This window comes from Oncorhynchus mykiss, chromosome 25 (assembly GCF_057628025.1).
Source record: "Oncorhynchus mykiss isolate SJ-2025 chromosome 25, ASM5762802v1, whole genome shotgun sequence".
Taxonomy (NCBI): domain Eukaryota; kingdom Metazoa; phylum Chordata; class Actinopteri; order Salmoniformes; family Salmonidae; genus Oncorhynchus; species Oncorhynchus mykiss.
Genome location: NC_143046.1, coordinates 28,640,383 through 28,654,394, shown reverse-complemented (window position 1 = coordinate 28,654,394; position 14,012 = coordinate 28,640,383). Strand labels below are relative to the sequence as shown.

General features: G+C 42.3%; 1 protein-coding gene across 4 annotated transcripts in view; it reads right to left on the bottom strand.

Annotated features, from left to right (window-relative positions):
- LOC110504927 (uncharacterized) overlaps window positions 1–14,012 on the bottom strand; it is a 51,977-nt gene that overhangs the window by 12,760 nt on the left and 25,205 nt on the right. For 2 of the 4 annotated variants that reach the window (XM_090219585.1, XM_090219584.1), the window contains exons 2-6: window positions 10,343–10,426; window positions 10,119–10,227; window positions 9,984–10,031; window positions 9,779–9,866; window positions 7,552–9,503 (exon numbers count right to left, since the gene is read on the bottom strand). In XM_090219585.1, the coding sequence (XP_090075711.1) occupies window positions 9,363–9,503; window positions 9,779–9,866; window positions 9,984–10,031; window positions 10,119–10,227; window positions 10,343–10,418 (462 nt within the window). In that variant the 5' untranslated portion in view covers window positions 10,419–10,426 and the 3' untranslated portion in view covers window positions 7,552–9,362. Of the gene's footprint in view, window positions 1–7,551; window positions 9,504–9,778; window positions 9,867–9,983; window positions 10,032–10,118; window positions 10,228–10,342; window positions 10,427–14,012 lie in introns of those variants that run through there. The other 2 variants (XM_090219583.1, XM_036970187.2) reach the window with 1 other exon arrangement.

Below are 14,012 nucleotides of genomic sequence, written 5' to 3'. Positions count from 1 at the left end.
ACACACACACACACACACACACACACACACACACACACACATATTCATGACACATCCAACAAGGCTGATGTTGGTCAATAGTAAGGACTCCGGCGAGGTTCTACAGATTTCTCAAGTTTTGAGGGAGCATTCAATTGGCATGCCGACTGCAGGAATGTCCACTAGAGCTGTTGCCAGAGAATGTAATGTTAATTTCTCTACCATAAATGTATTTTTAGAGAATTTGTCAGTACATCCAACCGGCCTCACAACCGCAGTCAACATATAACCACGCCAGCCCAGGACCTCCACATCCGGCTTCTTCACCTACAGGAGCACAACTCCAACACAATCATTAAGTTTGCAGACGACACAACGGTGGTAGGCCTGATCATCGACAATGATGAGACAGTCTATAGGAAGGAGTTCAGAGACCTGGCAGTGTAGTGCCGCAATAACAACCTCCCTCAATGTGATCAAGACAAAGGAGATGATCGTGGACTACAGGAGGGCCAAGCATGCCCTCATTCTCATTGACGGAGCTGTAGTCGGGCAGGTCAAGAGCTTCAAGTTTGTTGGTGTCCACATCACCAACAAGCTATCATGGTCCAAACACACCAAGACAGACGTAAAGAGGGCACGACAATGCCTATTCCCCCGCAGTGCGCGCTAACCAAGGTTGCACGGTGTTTCCTCTGACATATTGGTGCGGCTGGCTTCCGGGTTGGATGCTTTCTGTGTTAAGAAGCAGTGCGGCTTGGTTGGGTTGTGTATCGGAGGACGCATGACTTTCAACCTCTCCCGAGCCCGTACGGGAGTTGTAGCGATGAGACAAGATAGTAGCTACTAAAAACAATTGGATACCACGAAATTGGGGAGAAAAAGGGGTAAAATGTAAATAAAAAATAAAAAGTTGACTGTGCCATTAAACAGAAAATTATGTTATGGCTTTAGAAGCTAATTGACATTGTTTGAGTCAATTGCTTCTTAACACAGCACGCATCCAACCCGGAAGCCAGCCGCACCAATACGTCAGAGGAAACACCGTGCAACCTGTGGATGTATTTCAAGGCCTACCTTCAAACTCAGTGCCTCTTTTCTTGACATCATGGGAAAGTCAAAAGAAATCAGCCAAGACTTCAGATAAAAATTGTAGACCTCCACAAGTCTGGTTCATTCTTGGGAGCAATTTCCAAACGCCTGAAGGTACCACGTTCATCTGTACAATCAATAGTACGCAAGTATAAACACCATGAGACCACGCAGCCATTATACCGCTCAGGAAGGAGACGCGTTCTGTTTCATAGAGATGAACGTACTTTGGTGCAAAAAGTGCAAATCAATCCCAGAACAACATCAAAGGACCTTGTGAAGATGCTGGAGGAAACAGGTACAAAAGTATCTATATCCACAGTAAAACGAGTCCAACATCGACATAACCTGAAAGGCCGCTCAGCAAGGAAGAATCCACTGCTCAAAACCGGCATAAAAGAGCCAGACTATGGTTTGCAACTGCACATGGAGAAAAAGATCGTACTTTTTGGAGAAATGTCCTCTCGTCTGATGAAACAAAGATAGAATTTTAAATAATTGGCAAGATTAGTGTGATAGTGTTATATGATGTACTGTTTTATATTTTGTTTTATGTGTGATGTAAGTGTCTTAATGTGCTTGGACCCCCCTGCCTTGGCAGCAGCTAATGGGGATCCCTAATAAAATACAAATACAAATATTGCAAAAGCCCAGTCTGATAATTCCATGCAAGTGATTCAAGCTATTTACAGCCATCAACAACATTGAACCTTGCACATCTAATGTGCTGTCTCCTGTCTATCAAAATAAACTACCGATCAACTGGGACTGCTGGCTGGCATTCCTTTCTTTATAAACACAACGCAAGAGAGTGACGAAGTACGATCACATCTGTTACATGTGCATGGCTCTGGTCTGGTCTGCACTAACTAGCTCTGGACCATGGTGTAGCTAATAGCTAGCTCTGGTCCGCACTAGTTCTCGACCAGACTAAACCTGCCTGAAGAAGCACATCACCCTGCTGTGACCCCCGGGCAAGGGGGGACGGCTGTCCCTGGCCTCCGAGGCTAACACAGCCATACCTGTTATGATACCAGCAGGCTCTGTGAGCCAATTTCAGAGGCTTTTGTGGACCTGGAGGAGCTGCCCCTGCAGCAGGAGTCTGCCGCCAAGTTTATCAAGAAGAAACAGCCCTCCAAGAAGGTCAAGACCAAGACAGATAAAGATTCCAAGGATAAGAAAGAGTGTGCAGAGGGGGCAGTCAAGTCTCTGGAAGAGTCTCTGGAAGAGACTGCAGAAGAGCCTGTGAAAAAATTGAAGAAAGAAAAGAAGTTCTCTAAGGAATTTATTTTTATTTATACTTTTTTAAAATTTAACCTTTATTTAACTAGGCAAGTCAGTTAACCTATTCTGAACTACCCATCCCGGATCCGGGATAATTGTCGTCAGCAACGCTGAATAGCATAGTGCCATAGTAAAATAATATTACTAGAAAATATTCATGAAATCACAAGTGCAATATTGCAAAACACAGCTTAGTCTTTTGTTAATCCACCTGTCGTCTCAGTTTTTGAAATTATGCTTTACAGCGAAAGCAATACAAGCGTTTGTGTAAGTTTATCGATCGATCGACAAAAAAATAAGTACACTTAGCATCAGGTAACTTGGTCACGAAAATCAGAAAAGCAATCAAATTAATTGTTTACCTTTGATGATCTTCGGATGTTTTCACTCACGAGACTCCCAGTTAGACAACAAATGTTCCTTTTGTTCCATAAAGATATTTTTTATATCCAAATACCTCCATTAGTTTGGTGTGTTATGCCCAGGAATCCACCGGAAAGAACGGTCACGACAACGCAGACAAAAATTCAAAATTATATCCATAATGTCCACAGAAAAATGTAAAATGTTTTTTTATAATCAATCCTCAGGGTGTTTTTCAAATATCTATTCGATAATATATCAACCGAGACAGTTGGCTTTTCACTAAGACCGGGAGTAACAATGGCCGCCTTTCTCTATTGCGCACAACTCACTCTCAGAGCCCCCACCTATCCACTTACACAATGTGGTCGTTCACACTCATTCTTCAAAATAAAAGCCTGAAACTATGTCTAAAGGCTGTTGACAACTTAGGGAAGCCATAGAAAAAGGAGTCCTTCAAGGAATCTGGAAAGGTGTCAAAGAAGGAATCTTTTAAGGAGACCAGCAAAAAGTCTTTAAAGGAGCCTGGGAAGGAGAACGTGTGGAAAAAGCTGTCTGTGAAGTTCAAGGAGTAAAAGAAAGAGCTGCTTCTGGAGAGGGCTGATAAAAAAAATCAGGCAATAAATACACACACACACACACACACACACACACACACACACACACACACACACACACACACACACACACACACACACACACACATATTCATGACACATCCAACAAGGCTGATGTTGGTCAATAGTAAGGACTCCGGCGAGGTTCTACAGATTTCTCAAGTTTTGAGGGAGCATTCAATTGGCATGCCGACTGCAGGAATGTCCACTAGAGCTGTTGCCAGAGAATGTAATGTTAATTTCTCTACCATAAATGTATTTTTAGAGAATTTGTCAGTACATCCAACCGGCCTCACAACCGCAGTCAACATATAACCACGCCAGCCCAGGACCTCCACATCCGGCTTCTTCACCTACAGGAGCACAACTCCAACACAATCATTAAGTTTGCAGACGACACAACGGTGGTAGGCCTGATCATCGACAATGATGAGACAGTCTATAGGAAGGAGTTCAGAGACCTGGCAGTGTAGTGCCGCAATAACAACCTCCCTCAATGTGATCAAGACAAAGGAGATGATCGTGGACTACAGGAGGGCCGAGCATGCCCTCATTCTCATTGACGGAGCTGTAGTCGGGCAGGTCAAGAGCTTCAAGTTTGTTGGTGTCCACATCACCAACAAGCTATCATGGTCCAAACACACCAAGACAGACGTAAAGAGGGCACGACAATGCCTATTCCCCCTCAGGAGACTGAAATATTAGCATGGGTCCTCAGATACTCAAAAAGTTCTACAGCTGCACAATAGAAAGCATCCTGACTGGTTGCATCACCGCCTGGCTGGTTGCATCACCGCTCCGCATCAAAGCGCAAGGCACTACAGAGGGTAGTGTCGTGGGATAATCAGAATTTGTTGGTAACATTTGTAAGATGTTTAATATTCATCAAATGTGTGTAAGTTAATTCTCATCAGAATGGTATTTTTGTATAATACTGTGGCGAGGTTGCAGTTATCTGTTCTATGTCAAAACTAAGTTGCATGGGCCACTGAGAGGGGAGAGGTCAAAGTGTCATCATGTGTAAACATATCTTTTACTCCCTACCTTTTTCTTGTGGGGAAAGAAGGGTGGCAGTGTCTGGAATCATTCTATGCTCCCTCTAATGTTGTTTCTATCTTAACCTATAGCCTCACTCTCCTCTCCGTGAGTTTGTCCAGGAGGTTGTATTTTGAGTTGGTTGTATCTAAATGACAATTTGATATATGCCTGTTGATATGGAGGATTTGGTTTATGGTTCTGGGGTTTGGGAAAGGAGACAAAGCTGAACGATGAATTATGTTTATGCTGTCTGACTATGCGTGTCTTTGCTATTAAAGGAACTCAGTTGCATTGTAAGGGGGCTCTCAGAGAATTCATGGTTGGACACTGAATCGATCTGAGATTCACAGGGTTGTGATAGAGCTCATATAATTAAAGATGGACTTTGATAACTAACTCTGACTTGTGTGTGTGGTTTGCTCCCATGATTTGGTAAATAGAGGAAATTTCCACGACAGTAGTGCGTACGGCCCAGTACATCACTGGGGCCAAGCTTCCTGACATCCGGTCCCTTCACTTTTTCAACATTTTGTTACATTACAGCCTTATTCTAAAATTGATTCGATTAATTGTTTTACTCATCAATCTACACACAATACCCAATAATGACAAAGCGAAAAAAGGTTTTCTGAAATTTTTGCAAATGTATAAAAAAATAATAATATTCAGACCCTTTGTTATGTGACTCGAAATTGAGCTCAAGTGCATCCTGTTTCCATTGATCATCCTTGAGATGTTTCTACAAATTGATTGGAATCCACCTGTGGTAAATTCAATTGATTGGACATGATTTGGAAAAGCACACACCTGTCTATATAAGGTCCCACAGTTGACAGTGCATGTCAGAGCAAAAACCAAGCCATGAGGTCGAAGGAATTGTCCGTAGAACTCCGAGACAGGATTGTGTCAAGGCACAGATCTGGGGAAGGGTAAAAATAAATATCTGCAGCATTGAAGGTCCCCAAGAACACAGTGGCCTCCATCATTCTTAAATGGAAGAAGTTTGGAACCACCAAACCGAGCAATCGGGACAGAAGTGCCTTGTGTTTTGGCAAAGTGGGTGGGGTTATATCCTTCCTGTTTGGCCCTGTCTGGGGGTGTCTTCGGATGGGGCCACAGTGTCTCCTGACCCCTCCTGTCTCAGCCTCCAGTATTTATGCTGCAGTAGTTTATGTGTCGGGGGGCTAGGGTCAGTTTATTATATCTGGAGTACTTCTCCTGTCCTATTCGGTGTCCTGTGTGAATTTAAGTGTGCTCTCTCTAATTCTCTCTTTCTCTCTTTCTTTCTCTCTCTCGGAGGACCTGAGCCCTAGGACCATGCTGGTCATTTATGAACATTTGAACATCTTGGCCATGTTCTGTTATAATCTCCACCCGGCATAGCCAGAAGAGGACTGGCCACCCACATAGCCTGGTTCCTCTCTAGGTTTCTTCCTAGGTTTTGGCCTTTCTAGGGAGTTTTTCCTAGCCACTGTGCTTCTACACCTGCATTGCTTGCTGTTTGGGGTGTTAGGCTGGGTTTCTGTACAGCACTTTGAGATATCAGCTGATGTACGAAGGGCTATATAAACACAATACATGATTTGATTTGATTTTGGTCAGGGAGGTGGCCAAGAACCCGATGGTCACTCTGAGAGAGCTCCAGAGTTCCTCTGTGGAGATGGGAGAACCTTCCAGAAGGACAACCATCTCTGCAACACTCCACCAATCAGGCCTTTCTGGTAGAGTGGCCAGACGGAAGCCACTCCTCTGTAAAAGGCACATGACAGCCTGTTTGGAGTTTGCCAAAAGAGCAAAGTACAGAGAGATCATTGATGAAAACCTGCTCCAAAGCACTCAGGACCTCAGTCTAAGGAAATGGTTCACCTTCCATCAGGACAACGACACTAAGCACACAGCCAAGACAACGCAGGAGTGGTTTCGGAACAAGACTCTGAATGTCCTTGAGTTGCCCAGCCAGAGCCCAGACTTGAACCCGATCGAACATCTCTGGAGAGACCTGACATAGCTGTACAGCGAAGCTCCCCTTCCAACCTGACAGAGCTTGGGAGGATACCAAAGAAGAATCGGGGCTGTAATCGTGGCCAAACGTGCTTCAACAAAGTACTGAGTAAAGGGTCTGAATACTTATGTAAATGTGATATTAAATAAAACTTTTTTCAAGTAAATTTGCAAACATTTCTAAAACACTGCAACACTCCACCAATCAGGCCTTTCTGGTAGAGTGGCCAGACGGAAGCCACTCCTCTGTAAAAGGCACATGACAGCCTGTTTGGAGTTTGCCAAAAGAGCAAAGTACAGAGAGATCATTGATGAAAACCTGCTCCAAAGCACTCAGGACCTCAGTCTAAGGAAATGGTTCACCTTCCATCAGGACAACGACACTAAGCACACAGCCAAGACAACGCAGGAGTGGTTTCGGAACAAGACTCTGAATGTCCTTGAGTTGCCCAGCCAGAGCCCAGACTTGAACCCGATCGAACATCTCTGGAGAGACCTGACATAGCTGTACAGCGAAGCTCCCCTTCCAACCTGACAGAGCTTGGGAGGATACCAAAGAAGAATCGGGGCTGTAATCGTGGCCAAACGTGCTTCAACAAAGTACTGAGTAAAGGGTCTGAATACTTATGTAAATGTGATATTAAATAAAACTTTTTTCAAGTAAATTTGCAAACATTTCTAAAACACTGCAACACTCCACCAATCAGGCCTTTCTGGTAGAGTGGCCAGACGGAAGCCACTCCTCTGTAAAAGGCACATGACAGCCTGTTTGGAGTTTGCCAAAAGAGCAAAGTACAGAGAGATCATTGATGAAAACCTGCTCCAAAGCACTCAGGACCTCAGTCTAAGGAAATGGTTCACCTTCCATCAGGACAACGACACTAAGCACACAGCCAAGACAACGCAGGAGTGGTTTCGGAACAAGACTCTGAATGTCCTTGAGTTGCCCAGCCAGAGCCCAGACTTGAACCCGATCGAACATCTCTGGAGAGACCTGACATAGCTGTACAGCGAAGCTCCCCTTCCAACCTGACAGAGCTTGGGAGGATACCAAAGAAGAATCGGGGCTGTAATCGTGGCCAAACGTGCTTCAACAAAGTACTGAGTAAAGGGTCTGAATACTTATGTAAATGTGATATTAAATAAAACTTTTTTCAAGTAAATTTGCAAACATTTCTAAAAACCAGTTTTATTTTGTATGGAGTTGGTCCCCCTTTGATGTTATAACAGCCTCTACTCTTCTAGGAAGGCTTTCCACTAGATGTTGGAACATTGCTGCGGGGACTTGCTTTCATGCAGCCACAAGAGCTTTAGTGAGGTTGGGTGATTAGGCTTGGCTTAAGCATGTCCCAGTTTAGGTCACCTAGTAGCACGAGCTCAGAAGATAGATGGGGTGCAATCAATTCACATATGGTGTTGAGGTCACAGCTGGGGACAGAGGGTGGTCTATAGAAAGAGGCAACAGTGAGAGACTTGTTTCTGGAAAGGTACATTTTTAGAAGTAGAAGCTCAAATTGTTTGGGTACAGACCTGGATAGTAAGACAGAACTCTGCAGGCTATCTTTGCAGTACATTGCAACACCACCCCCTTTGGCAGTTCTATCTTGGCGGAAAATGTTATAGTTAGGGATGGAGATTTCAGGGTTTTTGTTGGTTTTCCTAAGCCAGGATTCAGACACGGCTAAGACATCCAGGTTGGCAGAGTGTGCTAAAGCAGTGGGTAAAACAAACTTAGGGAGTAGGCTTCTAATGTTAACATGCATAAAACCAAGGCTTTTACGGTTACAGAAGTCAACAAATGAGAGCACCTGGGGAGTGGAGCTAGGCACTGCAGGACCTGGATTAACCTCTACATCACCAGAGGAACAGAGGAGAAGTAGGATAAGAGTACGGCTAAAGGCTATACGAACTGGCTGTCTAGCACGTTCGGAACAGAGAGTAACAGGAGCAGGTTTCTGAGAATGATAGCATAGATTCAAGGCATAGTGTACAGACAAAGGTAAGGTAGGATGTGAGTACATTGGAGGTAAACTTAGGCATTGAGTAATAATGAGAGAGATATAGTCTCGGGAGACGTTTAAACCAGGTAATGTCATCGCATATGTAGGAGGTGGAACAACATGGTTGGTTAAGGCATATTGAGCAGGGCTGGAGGCTCTACAGTGAAATATGACAGTAATCACTAACCAGGACAGTAATGGACGAGGCATATTGATATTAGAGAGAGGCATGCGTAGCCAAGTTTTCATATGGGTCCAGTGAGTGGTTGGGCTGGCTGGGGACACGGCGATTCAGACAGTTTGCAGGCCGGTGCTAACAAGCTTGCAGTTAGTAGGCCGGGGCTAGAAAGCTAGCAGTTAGCAGACTGGGTTAGCAAGGAAGCAGTTAGCAGATCAGGGAAAGCAAGCTAGAAGTTAGCAGACTGGGGCAAGCAAGCTAGCAGTTAGCAGAACGGGGCTAGCAAGCTAGCAGTTAGCAGAACGGGGCTAGCAAGCTAGCAGTTAGTAGACCAGGGCTAGCAAGTTAGCAGAAGGGCCTTTGGGGGACGTCGCGATGGAGGTAAGTCTGTTTTTGCCTCTTCATGCGGTGACGTCGATAGACCAGTCGTGGATTAGTAGGGTTCCAAGTAGCTCTAGGTAGCTAGCAGGCCGCGGTTAGCAGAATGGGCCTTCAGCGGACGTCGCGCCAGGGGGGCCTGTTGGAATCCTCGGGCAGATTATGTCGGTATTCCTGTCGTAGAGGATTGGCAGGGTTCCGTGCCCCGTATCAGCAGTAGAAGGGGTCCAGATATTGTAGCCCAGGTGTGGGCTTCGGTGGTAGCCCAGGAGCCCTAACCGGGCTAGCTTCAGGCTAATTGGTGCTTGCTCCAGGATGGAAATGCTAGCCAGGAGTAGTCACCCGCAATTGCGGGTGTTGCAAAGATCCAGATGAAAATGTTCAGAGCTTGAGGTAGGAATCCGGGGATATGGAGAGAAAAAAATAGGTCTGTTATGCTCTGGTTTGAGTCACGTTGTACGAACTGGCGAGAGCTTTCCGAGCTAAAGGTGAGTTGATGACCGCTAGCAGTGGTTTCCTGACTGATAGCTGGTAGGTAGCTAGCTGGCTAGCTTCAGTTGAGGGATTCCAGATCTGAAGTAAATTGAAAATAGAAAAACAACAGATCCACACCACATTGGGTGAGGCGGGTTGCAGGAGAGTATTTAGAAGTTGAGGTTTAGGAAAATATTTTGCGAAGAAAAAGATAAAGAAAAGATATATACAACGGACACGACAGGACAAAGACAAAGACGTATGACTGCTACGCCATCTTGGATTTCCAATATGATGTACATGTCTGTACCAGAATTATAATTATAGATAATAAATAACTGTTCATACATGCAGCTTAACAGACACTTTCTTACCTGGTCCATTTGAATGACACATGTTGTAAAATTGTCACATCCCCTAAGACCATCAAATAAAGCCATGGGCCTTTTCTCCACATATGCCCTGAGGAAATACAATAGATGAGTACTCCCTAAATCATTTGCTGTTATGTGATTCCTCTTTCAATCGTCTGTACTGGGCAATAATACATTTTGTCACTTCTCTGAGTGGATATGTTACCTGTAATTGCTGAATCTCTTTGTCCTGGTCCCGTGCATTGTTATCTCTCTAAACAGAGAGAAACAATATTAAACATCTCATTCAACAATGGCTAAGAGAGGTTTGACAGAGATATCAAGGCTGAATTAAACCCACCTGGTGTCTGCTCCTGTGGTCCTACGTGTCATTTGATCAGGTAATCCTTTCAATCTGTGCAGCGCAGCCACATCAGACCTCAACTCGTCCCAGTCTTTGTCCTCAAGTTCTACGGAAATAAGTTAATATTTTTATTTTTCACATTCTTTAAAAATATGGAATACAAAAACTACACTAAATGACACCCACTTTTAAACTTGTATTGTGAAAACAGCACTTCTTACCAAACTCTTTTGTTAGTCCAAGGAGACACACAAGGAGCATGACCCTCAGTGCACCTTGAAATCCTTGTCCCGCCATTACAACTCCTGCCAAAACATTTGACAGTGAAACATACAGGTCAAATCCACTCTTAGAAAAAATGATTCTAAAAGGGTTCTTCCGCTGTCTCCATAGAACCCTTTTTGGTTCCAGGTAGAACCCTCGGTGGAAAGGGTTCTACATAGAACCCCAAAATGTTCTACCTGGAACCAAAAAGGGCTCTTTAAAGGGTTCTCCTATGGGGACAGCCAAGAACCCTTTTAGGTTCTAGATAGCACTTTTTTTCTTCAAGAGTGAAGGCAGTGGGATCACAATTTGTTAATCTGAAAGAAATAATTTTCACTGGAGCCCACAGACATCCCTTAGAACGTTGGTTTCACTTTTGGTTTATGAGGGAAATCCCCCAAAACAGGAAATAACACATTGGCTCTGAAGTGTGAATAACATCTGAAACACAAGTCCAGTCCCATCACATACACCACCTTTCTGTCTTTGTCTTCAGGTATGGTTGCAAAGTCAAATTATAAAGTTCAACAAAACGTTTGGGTTACGGATGTAACCTTGTTTCTCTGAGTAGAGTGACGAGTTGCCGAACGACCTATGGGAACTCCTTCCCCTTCTTGCGACCTGATTGAGATGCTTAATATCAAAGATGTTTACAGTCATCAGAAGTTCCCATAGGTTGTTTGGCGACCAGTTACGAAAACTAAAGATAACCATTATTTTTGAATATGAAAAGAAAACAATTGAGTAATACTATCCATAATATCAATGTTATATTTGTTCAGCTTTTACTAAAAAAAAGCTATGAAAGAAAATGGAAAACTGCCTATGCCAATCAACAACAACCTATGTATAAGAAAATACCATATACAGTTACATTTTCAGTAAACGATCAGTCAAGTAAACCAGTCATTATTATTATAATTTTATCACATATGGTCACTAAATTTTTATTTAGGAATATGGTCATACCATATTGCTTAAATCCCTTTCTTACTGCACCCCTTTGTTTTGAATGAAACCTTCCATACATGTTTGCCCATAGTCGAAGTGGCCAGAAATATACTTGTTGCACCTGAATGCCAAAACATTCAGGTTATAGTGGTGTTCAAAGTTGAGCTATTTTTCAGTTTTGACTAGGTGATATACATCTACCATTTATGCACAGTTGTGGAAAAAGTACCCAATTGTCATACTTGAGTAAAAGACAACTTAATAGAAAATTACTCAAGTAAAAATAAAAGTCACCCAGTAAAATACTACTTGAGTAAAAGTCAAAGTATTTGGTTTTAAAAATACTTTAGTGTCAAAAGTAAATGTAATTGCTAAAATATACTTTGTATCAAAAGTAAAAGTATAAATAATTTCAAATTCCTTATATTAAGCAAACCATGTCTTGTTTTTAAAATTTACGGATAGCCAGGGGCACATTCCAACACTCAGACATAATTTACATACTGTTGTGGAAATTTCCTGTATTACCAAATCATGAGAGAGCAAACCACACACACATAAAGTCCATATTTAATTATATGAGCTTCACCATAGCCCTGTGACTCTCAGATCAATTCAGTGTCTATAAATGAATTCTCTGAGAGTGCTAACATATTGGCAACTGAGATCCTTTATAGCAAAGACACATATAGCCAGACAGCATTGGCTATAAATTATCGTTCAGTTTGGTCTCCTAAACTAAGTTCTTATCTCACTCTTGGTACCACTTAGGACCAAAAACATCCAATGGCATATATCAAATATACCCCCTCCTTGACAAGATCACAGAGAGACGTGACTGGCACACAGACATTGTGGAGCCACCTAACTGGTTCCCCATTAATCACCCCATTCCTTCACATGGTTTAGGAATAGTTTACAGACACATTCACAGATAAGACTAACCCGACCTTTCCCCTCTCTAGGCCCAAGTAACTTTTCCTACATAAGCATGCTTATGAAAATGTATATTTATAAATGTTACCTAAAGAATTCTGATTCTGCCACGACAATACACATGAAGCATGTGTGTTTAGTGAGTCCACCAGATCAGAAGCAGTAGGGATGAAGAGGGATGTTCTTTTGATAAGTGAGTGAATTTGACAATTTTCCTGTCCTGCTAAGCATTCAAAATGTAACTAGTACTTTTGGGTGTCAGGGAAAATGTATGTAGTAAAAAGTACATTATTTTAATTAGGAAGGTAGTGAAGTAAGAGTAAAATGTAAAAAAAAATACAAACAGTAAAGTGCAGAGACCCCAAAAAATGACTTGCGTAGTACTGTAAACAGAGAGGTCTACTTTCTTGGGAACCTGAATATTGACTGGTTTTCATCAAGCTGTCCACTCAAGAGGAAGCTTCTTACTGTAACCAGTGCCAGTAATATGGTTCAGGTTATTAATCAACCTACCAGGGTATTTACAAACACTACAGGAACAAGATCATCCACATGTATTGGATCACATTTTTACTAATACTGTAGAACTTTGTTCTAAAGCTGTATCCTGTTGGATGCAGCATTCACCATGTTGTGGCTATATCCAGGAAAGCCAAAGTTCCAAAGCTGGGCCCAAAATAGAGTATGAGAGATCATACAAAAGATTTTGCTGTGACTCTTTTGTGGATGATGTAAAAAATATTTGTGTCTGATGTGATTAATAAAGAGCATCCAGATGCTGCACTTGGTGAATTTATGAAATTGCTTCTTCCAATTATTGATAAACATGCACCTGTTAAGTAACTGACTGTTAGAACTGTTAAGGCTCCATGGATTGATTAATTGAAAAATTGTATGGTTGAAAGAGATGGGGCAAAAGGAGTGGCTAATAAGTCTGGCTGCACATATGACTGGCTGAATTACTGCAAATTGAGAAATTATGTTACTAAACTCAACAACAACACATTTAAAACGGTATTATTAAGCTAAGATCAATGATATAAAGAAAAAAACTTTGGAGTACTTTAAATTATGGGCAGAAAGACAAATTCAGATGTTGCCAATTATTTGAACGATTACTTAATTGGAAAAGTTGGCAAATTTAGGCAGGAAATGGCAACCGTGAGCCATCGTATTCATGCATAAAAAATGTATAATGAAAGAAAAGCATTGCTTTGAAGTCTGAATTTTGTAAAGTTAGTGTAGGAGAGGTGGAAAAATTATTGTTAACGATCAATAATGACAAACCTCCTGGCATTGACAACTTAGATGGGAAGCTACTGAGGATGGTAGCTGACTCTATAGCCACTCTTATCTGTCATATCTTTAATTTGAGTCTAGAGGAAAGTATTTGTCCTCAGGCCTTGATGGAAGCCAAAGTAATTCCGCTACCCAAGAGTGGTAAAGCGGCCTTTACTGGTTCTAACAGCAGACCTATAAGCTTGCTGCCAGTTCTTAGCAAACTGTTGGGGAAAAAATTATGTTTGACCAAGTACAATGCTACTTCTCTGTAAACAAATTAACCACAGACTTTCAGCATGCTTATAGGGAAGGGCACTCAACATGTACTGTACGGACACAAATGACTGATGATTGGTTGAAAGAAATTGATAATAAGAAGATTGTGGGAGCTGTACTCTTAGATTTCAGTGCAGCCTTTGATATTATTGGCAAAACCTGTTGTTGAAAAAATGTATGTAT